Genomic DNA, 11,685 nt, shown 5'->3' on the forward strand with positions numbered 1-11,685 from the left:
GGTTACATGGAACTGAGGCATACATGGAACTTCAGAACAGTGCCACGAGCAAAACAGAGCAAAGCAAAGCTAGGACTGTGGGAGGCTCGCACGGCCCATCCTGGCGGCTAGCAGAGTTGGAGATGCTCCCAGTCATCTGCCCTACTGGCCATATGGCGGAGGGGCGGAGGGGGGCGGTCTTTAAGCAACTTCCGCTATGTTTAGGATTGTATTAAGGGAGGGTTCCTCTGATTATGGGTGCAAGGCAGCACCCAGCTCCCCATCCCCGACCACTGCTTCCTGCCAAGCCTCCTCTGGGACTCCAGGATGCACTTTCCTCCCCACTTGGAGATGGGCCGTGAGCATCCCCAGGATCTGGGAGTGGGAAGAGGAAGAAAGCCGGTTGCCGCCACCAGCCCAGAACACCCCTGCCTTCCTGCGCCATCAGGAATGTTCCAATCCCCAAGAACCCATCTTCTGGGTCCCACACCTTCTGCCCCCTGTGACAAGGACCCAGACACACAATTTGTCCGTGTTGAATTTTTCACTCTCGGGTCACACCCGGCGATGCCCCAGGGTTTCTCCTGGCTCTGTACTCAGGAATTACTCCTGGTGATGCGCAGGGGACCACGTGGGATGCTGGGGGTTGAACCCAGGTCGTCGGCACATGCAAGGCAGATGCCCTCCCCGCCATACTGTCGCTCCAGCCCCAAGCACTCTTTGTCCCTTTAAGCGCTCCCAGAGGCTGAAGTGATTTAGAAGTGAGCTATTTATTGGGACAGGCCAGCAGGCAGCCGTGGCACCAGACAGAAGGGATCATTATCCAGGCCGTGCCCCTGTGCTGGTCGCCACAAATCTTGGGGTTTCCAAGGGAATCGTGCCGCCTTGCATTAAAAATGCGAGGATTTGTCAGGGCTCCAGCCCGAGCACGCTTCCTCGCCCTCCAGCAGCGCTGCGGTGACTCACTGATGAACACTGAGCCTGGTCCAGGCCCTTCAGTGCAGGCGTCAGGCAGTAAGAGATTCACAGGGCGCCAAGGACGACACGCGGGCTGAGAATGTCGGTCGCGGCCTGTCACCAAGCCAGTGCGCGCGGCGCCACTCACGCCTAAGTCTGTTGTCACAGTCTGGCCTGGCTGCGCGGCTAAAGAGGTTGAGGTGGATTAAATTTAGCAGCTGCAACGTGCCCTCCCTTCACTTGCAGAGCCACAGCATGTGAAACGTGACTGTCTTGGGAGTCACTTTCTCACACTCCCACAGCTCAGGAATTTTCTGGAGACAAGCCCCAATCGTTTGCAATGCAGACACATTTGAGCGGGCAACAAATGTCTGGCTTGAGGAGGGAGGTGACTCGTGGCTTCCCCTGGGGAGACCTGCACCTCTGGGGGCTAAAGTGATGGGGGCAGTCTGGTGCTGGGGTGTGGGGCTGCTCTGGGGGATACAGGCAGGCTGTGACCCCAAGGGGGCAGAGCGGAGTTGAGAATATGCCTGCATGGGACTGGAGCAATAGCACAGCGGGTAGGGCGTTTGCCTTGCACGCGGCCAACCAGGGTTCGATTCCCAGCATCCCATACGGTCCCCTGAGCACCGCCAGGGGTGATTCCTGAGTGCATAGGAGTAACCCCTGTGCATCGCCGGGTGTGACCCAAAAGGCAAAAACAAAAAAAAAAAAAGAGAGAGATAGAATATGTCAGTGTTTGCTTCATGTTTGCAGACCTCATGGCATGCTCCTGGTTGGGTTTGGGGGTCTGAGGTACTGGTTGGTTTTCTTGCCATTGACCTTTGGTCAAGGAGAGATAAAGGGAAGTAAATTCTGGGGATTATTTCACTACAAATAAATCCTTTTGAACAGACAGAAAGTAGATTAGCGGTTGCCATGGGCTGGTGGGGGCCTGGGGGGAAAGGGGTTGACTGCTCAAGGGGACGCCAGGGGACAGCTTCCTTTAGGGCCAGGGAAATGTTGTGAAATTGGATTGTGGGCATGTTTGCACCAGCCGATGACTAATAGCTGTAGGACGGTAGGACTTCAGATGGGTGCGTTGGGGGGGGGGGGGGGTGCGGCGGGCATGTGAATTTCATCTCAGTAGAGCTGTTTAAGAGAGACTTGGTGGAAAGAGATCAAAGAAATGTGCAGCAATGGGGCGCTGAGATTACTTGAGTCAAACCTCAGTAAATCCTGGATTTGTCCATGCCAGTCACCCAGAACAAACCTGCCAGCAGCAGCTCATCCATCCTGCACAGGGTCAGCGCGCTGGGCACTTGCCCTCTGGGGCCACACTCTTCCTGGCGGGTCAGTCTGCAGAGCTAGTCCCTGGGCCCTTTTCTCTCTGTCACCAGGGCCTGGGCAGAGGTGACGGAGGTGGCCATGAGCACTCACACAAGCACTGACACAGAGCATCTTTCTCCGTTGAGTCAGGGGAAATGATTGAAAGCTAAGTGGCTTCAGGAGAAGGATGTGATTCGGGGACTGATCCCTCCTCTCTCATTTATTGTGGATAATTGGATTTATGACTTGGACAGGAGTGAGGTTCTTATGTTGCTGTTCATTAGCGGTTTCCTTTGGCAGATAGGAACAGTCATTTACGAATTGCAAAACAATGGTAGGATGGTGCGAGAGGGACAAGCAAGCTGCAAATGCAGACAGGCCTCCGAGTACCTCTGCCTCTTACAAATCAGTGCTGTGTTCTTAGAGGTGAGAACACCCAGTGCCATCGAGGTTTGAACCCAGAAACGCACTCTTACGTATTGCTAATGAAGTGTTGATTAACATGTTTATGAATTTGTCTCAAACTTCCCAGCTCCTTTTATTATCTCAAAGAGATCATCAGGATGACCCACAAACAGTTCTTAGCTCTAGGACATCTTATTTTTGGTTTTGGGTTTCTGGTGTGTGTGCACATGTGTGTGTGCACATGTGTGTCTGTGTGAACGTGTATGGTCCCAAGGATCAAACGTTGGGCCTCACACATGCCAGGCAAATACTCTAATGCTGAGTTAGAACCTTGGCCCCATAATATTTTAAATATTCAAAATTTAGCGCAGGAACTAAGTGATTCTACTGAAACAAGGCAACAGATTATTAAACATTAAAAACATTCTCAAGGGGCTGGAGCGATAGCACAGCGAGTAGGGCATTAGCCTTGCATGCAGCCGACCCGGGTTCGATTCCCAGCTTCCCATATGGTCCCCTGAGCACCGCCAGGAGTAATTCCTGAGTGCAGAGCCAGGAGTAACCCCTGTGCATCGCTAGGTGTGACCCAAAAATAAAAAAATATTCTCAAATGGCCATTAGTAACATAAATACAATATAATGCTAAATGTCTTGGTGAAAAATAAATAGCTTATAGAATGTGGACACCTTTATAAAAGTCTGAATAGAGACAGAAGGGGCAGGAAGCAGCTGTAGTGACTACCTTGTGTTGGCTATTTTCTTTTTTTTTTTTTTAAAGAAATATTTTATTGAACCACCGTGAAAACAAAAAAAATACAAAGCTTTCAGGTTTAAGTCACAGTCAAATACTGATTAAACCACCATCCCTTCACCAGTGCACCCGTTCCATCACCAAGAACCCCAATACACCCCCCTCCCACCCCACCCCCCATCTAAGTAGCTGATGATATTCCCATTATTCTCTCTATATATTGAGTACATTTCATATTTCCATACAGAACTCACTATTGTTGATTGGAAATTTTCCCCAACAATCAGGCCTGCTGAATAAGCATCATCTAATAATTTCTCTTCCTTCGTAAAAGTGAAGACTTTGAGTCTGCGCGGCCGCAATAGCGGCCGCGCGGTTTTGGGTTTCTAATATTTTAGCTCAGTTCACAGTCAAAATGCATGGCTGCAAGAATCTTCTCTGGTGCCAAAATGGGTTAGGAGACCTCAGGATCACAGTCAGTAGGCGGGAGGCTCTGCTTCTCGTGCCGCGGCTCTTGGTTCATCTCTGGGCGGAAGGCGCGCCGGGAACACCTCCCCTCCCAGGATCACCTACAGGCTACGTCACTAAAGAAAGTCCTACCTCCTGGTGGAGGGGTCTTAGAGGGTGGCTCTCACCACGTGGCTGCTGCCGCTGCCACCATTTTCGCTCAGAAAAATGGGGTGGAGAGGGAAAAAAATCCCTCCCCGGGCTGCACGAGGTTGTAGTTCAGTTCACAGTCAAAATGCATGGCTGCAAGAATCTGCTCTGGTGCCAAAATGGGTTAGGAGACCTCAGGATCACAGTCAGTAGGCACGGAGGCTCTGCTTCTCGTGCCGCGGCTCTTGGTTCATCTCTGGGCGGAAGGCGTATTTTCTTAAATATTTTGAGGGGTTTGGGGGAGTAGTACAGTAGGTAAGGCACTTGCCTTGAATGCCCCGAACCCACATTCAATCCCTGGCATTCCATATGGTCCCCCATGTACCACCAGGAGTAATTCCTGAGTGCAAAGCCAGGAGTAATCCCTGAGCATCACTGGGTTTGCAACCTCACCCCTCAAAAAAAAAGATTTACGTATTTGAAATGCCCTTCAATGATCAGTGTCTCATCAGTGTCTCTCTACACTTTAATGTGATTCATCTTTAACAGCTTTCGATTCAAGACTGAAAACTCTTCTTTCCCCTTTTAGGGATGCCCAGATCAGCCTTGGCCCCAGAGCAGAGGGTGGAGAAGGAAAGTAAGAGTGGAGGGGGGAGGGTGGAGAAGAGACAGAGGAGAAGCAACGGGAGCCCAGTCAGGGGAGACAGGTACAAAGGTGTGTGAAGGGATGACTGAGCCAAATACCCAAACCACAGAGTCTGCAGCACTCAAATCAAGGGACCCAAACTTTAACAACAGAACTTAGGAAGGTTCCTGTCAAGAGGACAGGCTTGGGGGCATATGTGGGGGGCTTAAATCTGGGGACCCGGATGGAGGGAAGTTGACACTAGGGGGTGGGACTGGTGCTGCAACTGTGTATGTCTAAAACTCAAGTATAAATAATTTTGTAAATCATAGTGCTTTAATAAACAAATAAATAGAAGAGTCCTCTCCCCTCTAGTATTAAATGCTTTGACTGATAGGCAAATTCTTCTGACATAACTTTCCAATCCTTGCTTCCCAGAGGACAGCAGTACGGGCCCTTTGAAGAACTCAGATGGTAGAATTAGGGCCTCCAGCTACAAGTTCTACCCAGAATGACTGTTTACAGCGTTGGTTTTTAAATGAGGGCCCCCTCTTTTTATAATTAGTGCACCAGGAGGCAGTTGGTCAGCACTGGTGGTACCAGGGCTCAAACGAGCAGAACCAGGATCTGGGTGATTCTCTTGTTCCCTTTCTCTTGCCTGACTACAAAACTGCTGCTGGGGCTCCAGCTTGAGGGATGACATCCTTGAAGGCAAGAAAACGGGAAAGGGGAGAGGCTGCCTCCACCTAAGTAAAAAGTGTTCCCCACCCTCTCCTCATGCTGGGAGATTCACTTACACAGCATCACGCTGTCATCTACAGCCTCCAGAAGACAGCAATGGGGTGGGGGAGGGGGGAGTATTGAGACTCAGTAGTGGAGTAAGCACATGTCTCACGTGAGGCACTGGGTTCAATTCCCTCCACCGCCAGCCCCACCCCATCCCTCTATCCCCAGCACCACCAGGAATAGCCCCCACGACAGTAAAGACATGCTAACAGACCACTGACTCCCTCAAAAATAGTTTTTTTTTTTATTTGGGGGCCATACCCAGCCGTGTCAGAACTTACTCCTGATTCTGAGCTAGGGGTCACTCCTGGCATGGCTCAGGGGACCATATGGGGCGCCAGGGCTCAAACCCGGGTTGGCCGTAGGCAAGACAAGAGCAAAACCCACTGTACTATCTCTCTGACCCCTTGTTGGGAACATCTTTAGGACTTTTAGGCTTACAGGTTTTTAACTGCGGGAGAGAAAAAGCTGAAATGTGTTAGCTACAGAGTACCCAGAGTACCCAAGAAACAATGACCAAGGGCTTCCCTTTCACAGGGAAGAAATGGAGGGGATGTACCCACTCTCTCGCTCAGTCCGCCCCAACCCTCCATCCCTCGCCCCTACCTTTCCCCAGGTGGCAGTGGGGACGGGCAGTCCTTCATAGAAAACCATCTCTGTGGTTGTGTTTTCAGAGTTCCAAGCTGAGAGATTACGAAAAAAAAGACGTGAAGCTTGGGGGCCTCGGACCCGACTTTGAGACCATAAGAGACAAAGTGAGTGTTTGATGGAGCATCCGCCCCGCCTCTGTCTCTTGGCGAAGCTGAAAGGCGCGGTGCCGCCAGCCCAGGCCTCGCACCCCTGTCTCGGTCCGAGTGGAGAACCTTTGGGAGCAGCACGCAGACACCCCGGTGGCCGCAGAATCAGCTGCCTTGGCCAGTGTCCTTGCACGCGTGTTCCTGCACAGCGTTCCTCCCTCCCCATGGGTTGCTTTGGCCCTGGGCTGGGTAAGGGGAGCACTGTGTCCTGAGACAGTTGGCCTTTCCCGACCAAGTCCAGGCAGTCATTTTGAAGAGTGGCTCCCGAAAAGATACTTAGGCTAAGAGTTCCCCGGCCCATGAAAAGGGCATCCACTCCAGTCCCCTTCCCTCGGGAAAGGAGAACTTCAGTGAGTGTGTTCCAGCTACAGTTGTACTCAAGGCCAAAGAAGAGAGCTCGGTTCAAAGTTGGAAGCAAATTGGGTAAATGCAACAAAGAAGAGGTCTAATGGGATTTAGACCCTATTTAAGGGGGCTGCTGGCTGCTGTGAGGGTCCCGCTGGTATGGGGGGCGAGAGAGAGAGAGAGAGAGAGAGAGAGAGAGAGAGAGAGAGCAAGAAAGGAGAGAGAAGAGAGACCACTTCTTTTTTGCTTTTTCTTTGTTTTCTTTTTTTTTTTTTTTGCTTTTTGGGTCACACCCAGCGATGCTCAGGGGATACTACTGGCTCTGCACTCAGGAATTACTCCTGGTGGCGCTCAGGGGACTGTATGGGATGCCGGGGATTGAACCTGGGTCGGTTGTGTGCAAGGCAAATGCCCTCCCTGCTGTACTATCACTCCAGCCCTGAGACCACTTCTTAACCACCTCACTGCTGGCACCTGAGAGAGAGAGAGAAAGAGAGAGAGAGAGAGGGAAGAGAGGAGAAAGGAGAGAGATGAGAGAGGAGAGAGAGGGGAGAGAGAGGGGAGAGAGGGCAGAGGAAAGAGGAGAGAGGGGGGAGGGGGATAAAGGAGAGAAAGGAGAGAGTAGACAGAGGGGAGAGAGAGAGGAGAGAGATGACAGAGAGAGAGGAGAGAGAGAGAGGCGGGGGGGAGAGGAACAGTTCCTCTCACTGCTGGCGCCTTGCTCCTGGGTCCGTCTGGGAGCAGGGGATGCCGGCGAGGCCCAGAGTCACTGTAAGCCTGTCTCTGTCCCCAGATGCAGAAGGTAGTTCAGCAAAAGGAATACTCCAAGCAAGTCAAAGAATACAACATGAGGACTCTCTCCCTCCTGTCCAAACCCCCAACTGCCCCAACTGCGAAGACGGAGAGCAGGCCTCCCGTCCCTCGGCAGAAGGTAAGAGACAGCCACCCCGCAGCACTTCCTGTCACCTCCCTGTTCAGGCAGCTTTCCCGTGCCCACCCACCCACCCACCCGCACCGTGCAGGCCGTGGCTCACGCGTGCACACAGGCAGGCTTCCCTGGCCTGTGGCCCTCCTCTAGTCCCCTCCAAGGGCAGAGCGGTGCCAAGGTCCCACTCAGGGGTGATGCGACAGGGACTCCCGAGAATAAAAACTTACCAGGGCCAGAGGCATAAAGTAGCGGGGGGGGGGGCATTTGCCTGGCACAAGGCTGAGCTGGGTTTGATCTCTGGCATCCCATGGTCCCCCAAGCACCGCCAGGAGTGATTCCTGAGGGCAGAGCCAGGAGTAACCCCTGAGCATCGCCGGGTGTGACCCCCACCCCCAAAAAATTAAGAAAGAAAGAAAAAAGAAGCGGGGCTGGAGTGATAGCACAACAGATAGGGAGTTTGCCTTGCACTCGGCCAAACCGGGTTCGATTCCCAGCATCCCATGTGGTCCCCTGAGCACTGCCAGGGGTAATTCCTGAGTGCAGAGCCAGGAGTAACCCCTGTGCATCGCCGGGTGTGACCCAAAAAGTAAAAAAAAAAAAAAAAAAACAGGAGCCATCCAGGAAAACTACAACTTTCCCAATCCAGCGGTTAGTATCTGAGGAAACTGAGTATCTCATCTTGTGTTCTGTGTCAGCCCTCACGACTCCCCTCGTGTGTCCCCGACCTTTTCTCTGAAGGGACTGTTAGATTCCCTCCGCCCCAGAGGGAACAGTGCCTTTATCAGATACAGAATGTTCTCCCTCTCAGGGGCCATCCGTCTCCCAGTTGGGGTTGTGATGGACATATGTTCCCTGGAGACACGGGGCCCGGCAGGCAAGTCTCGGCCTCGATCCCAGTAAGGACCAGGACCCTCTGTGCAAGGGACAAGTGGCCTTTGGTGCTCTGAGGAGTGTGTACTTCGTGTTCTCCTCCACAGGCCCTCAGGGCCCCTATTGATTGCCTCTCCTCCTCAGACCTTGAAGACCTCGGTCCACTTGATTGCATTTCTGTGGCGCCCTTCTTCCTCCTGTCTCCAGCCCGTTATTTTTCTCTGAACAGATTCGAGACAAGATGATAATAAGAAATTCCCACATAAGTCAGCTTCGCGTAGACATCTGAGTTGTCCTGTTTTGATTTTTTTTCCCCCTCTTAGTTCTAAATGTACTACCCATTCCCATTTCAGATATCAAATTCTTGTTAAAAGAGAAAATTGATATAGAGGCAGATTTTTCAAACCGTACTTGGTGGTCTTATCTTTATTGCAATGCCCCTCAGAACTGATGTCTCTGGGAAACAACTCAGTGCCCAGGTTTAAAGGATCATGGTTGGCCTCTGATGAACACTTCTGGGATTTCTAAAAGCCCAGGAATAAGAGAAGATGGTGTAATCATGGATGCTCGATTTTACAGCAACTATAGCAATGTCTTTGGTCTCAAGCTGTGAAAATTCTTTTTGGAAAGGCCTATTAATAGCTCCTTAATATAAGTTTGGTTTTTAATGCCCCAAAGTAGAGTGAGTATGGGGGAAATCGTTTGCCATGGAGGCAGGGGGAGGGTTGGAAAGGGGGGGATATACTGGGGACATTGGTGCTGGAGAATGTGCACTGGTGGAGGGATGGGTGTTTGATCGTTGTATGATTGAAACTCAAACAGGAAAACTTGTAACTGTATCTCACGGTGATTCAATTAAATATATATATATATATATATATATATATATATATATATATATGAAGGTTTGGGGTTTTTTTTTTTTTTTGCTTTTTTGGGTTACTCCTGGCTGTACATTCAGGAATTACTCCTGGTGGTGCTCAGGGGACCATATGGGATACTGGGAATCAAATCCGGGTTGGCTGCATACAAGGCAAATGCCCTACCCACTGTGCTATTTTTCTAACCCCTGTAAGTTTGGTTCTAATAAGACTTTGAGATGCTAAATAAAACAAACATCTGAGAACTCTATTTTCAAGCACTTGAATCAAATCAAGCTGTTGTTGCTGTTGTTTGAAAGAAAACATCCAAAGGCACAATTGTGTGCATCAAAGTCCAACCCGATTGCATGCGGCTGACCAGGGTTCAATTCCCAGCACCCCATATGGTCCCCCCCCCCCAGCACTGCCTGGAGTAATTCCTGAGTGCATGAGCCAGGAGGAACCCTGTACATTGCTGGGTGTGACCCAAAGAGCAAAAAAAAAAAACACCAAAAATTCAACTTGCTTTTTCTCCCCAGCATATTATTGGGCAGCTCGTTCATTTCGTGTCAATTGTATGTTGGGCCAGAGAGATCGTACAAGGATAAAGTGCTTGCCTTGCTTCTAGTTGACCTGGTTTAATCCTGGCACCACTGATGGTCCCCTGAGACCCACTAAGTATTAGGGAACTCCTGCTCACGGCCAGAAAGAGCTCCTGAGCACCACGAGGTGTGACCAGAACCAGAGAATTATATATCGTGGGTTTTGTTGAAAAGATGTATTTTGATGTATTATTCGCCAGTGTCCATTTGGTCTCTGTTTCCATCTGAACCTGAGTACGGTATTGTAGCCATCGTCTCCACTGGCGTTCTGAGTCAGGAAAACCTAGGGCCAGGTTTCACTGAGAGAATTGGGTCACCCTTTCCTGTAAAACTTTCTCTTTAATGCCTCTAGGCTTTGGAATACGCTAAAACCATCCCCAAACCAAAGTCATCCTCAGTGAACGATGCTGCATCAAAAGAAAAGAAAAACTCAACCCATGCTGGAAAAGAGACTTTACCGGAAATTTCGCTGCTCGAAGTGCTACAGAGCAGACACGAACGGGAAAAACAGGCCGTGGCTGCTTTCAAGGTCCTCCACATCGTCTAGACAACAGGCCAGTAGAGGCGCTGAGTGCATGGGAAGGAGAGAGATGCCAACCGAGGTCTCTGCTCGGATGGCAAGAATACCACCCCACTGCCAGCCACGTTTGCTTTACCCAGGATTCAAATCATGGGCCCTAGTGTATCATGATGTCATGTTTTAGCTTCTAGGAGGGAAAAAAAAATGTTTTATTTATTTTCAAGGCAGTTTGAATTCAGGCTGAATCAGTAGGGAATAAAGCCTTTCCATTTTATATTGGATCTTTCGATTTCTTAAACGATCTCCATATGCAAAGTGAGAGCCTCGAAGCCACCAGAAATAAGCAGACCTGCTGTATCTCCCTCTCACCTTCCTCACAAGGGAAAAAAGAGCATAAACACTTCAGTTTCTGTTGAACTCAGATTCAACTATCAGTAAATATTGAGATATAATTTTTAACTATTTCTAAATTTAGCAAAGGGGGTTATATATAAAATCGAAAAACAAATGTAAGTACAGCAACAGATGCCTATTTGGGCCAATGATGCCACAAAGTATTCTAGCCACAAAGCATCAAGAATCAGGATCAGAAATCCTCACCTCCATGGGGCCAGAGTGATAGTGGGGTGGGCACTTCCCTTTCACACAGCTGACCCGGATTAGACCCTGGGCACCGAATGTGGTCCCCCAAGCCAGCCCCAACAGGAGTGATCTCTGAGTCAGGCCAAGAGAAAGTGCCCTGAGCATTGTCCCCAAACTAAAACAAAAAATCCATATGTCCAGTTCTCCAAGCTACTTCTTTCACTAGTTTATAAATTTGCAAGGTATCTGGCCACAAATGTATCATCAAATACGTACCCACACATTACAAAATAAGATTAAAGCAGTCCTTGGCTTTACTACTGATTTTTAAAATAATCTACTAATGGGGGCTGGAGCGATAGCACAGTGGGTAGGGTGTTTGCCTTGCATGCAGCCAACCCGGGTTCGATTCCCAGCATCCCATATGGTCCCCTGAGCACCACCAGGGGTAATTCCTGAGTGCAGAGCCAGGAGTAACCCCTGTGCATTGCTGGGTGTGACCCAAAAAGAAAAAAAAATTCCTGAAATGGAGTACTGTAGAGTTCCAAAAACTGTAAAACTCCAAAATAATACCTGAAAGAAGTACATTTTAGCTGGTGTTGATTTGATATTACATTCTGAAATAGACAATTTTAATAATTTAAGGCAAGTCTGGTTTTCTATGCAAGTGGCCTGAGGACCAGCTTTGGAGATTTCTGCCTGTGTTCTATACATTTCACATGTACCATGATACTTCCCTTAACTTTCCTCTAAGATTGGTAACAACTTGAAAT

The 11,685-nt window shown here is 49.8% G+C and overlaps 1 protein-coding gene across 1 annotated transcript in view; it reads left to right on the forward strand.

Annotated features, from left to right (window-relative positions):
• Nucleotides 1–10,640, forward strand: part of JHY (junctional cadherin complex regulator) — a 53,309-nt gene extending 42,669 nt beyond the window's left edge. The window contains exons 7-9 of the mRNA XM_055132740.1: nucleotides 6,083–6,163; nucleotides 7,344–7,481; nucleotides 10,163–10,640. Of these exons, the coding sequence (XP_054988715.1) occupies nucleotides 6,083–6,163; nucleotides 7,344–7,481; nucleotides 10,163–10,357 (414 nt within the window). The 3' untranslated portion in view covers nucleotides 10,358–10,640. The remainder of the gene's footprint in view (nucleotides 1–6,082; nucleotides 6,164–7,343; nucleotides 7,482–10,162) is intronic.
• The last annotated feature ends 1,045 nt before the right edge of the window (nucleotides 10,641–11,685 follow it).

Source organism: Sorex araneus, chromosome 3 (assembly GCF_027595985.1).
Source record: "Sorex araneus isolate mSorAra2 chromosome 3, mSorAra2.pri, whole genome shotgun sequence".
In the NCBI taxonomy this organism is placed as follows: Eukaryota; Metazoa; Chordata; class Mammalia; order Eulipotyphla; family Soricidae; genus Sorex; species Sorex araneus.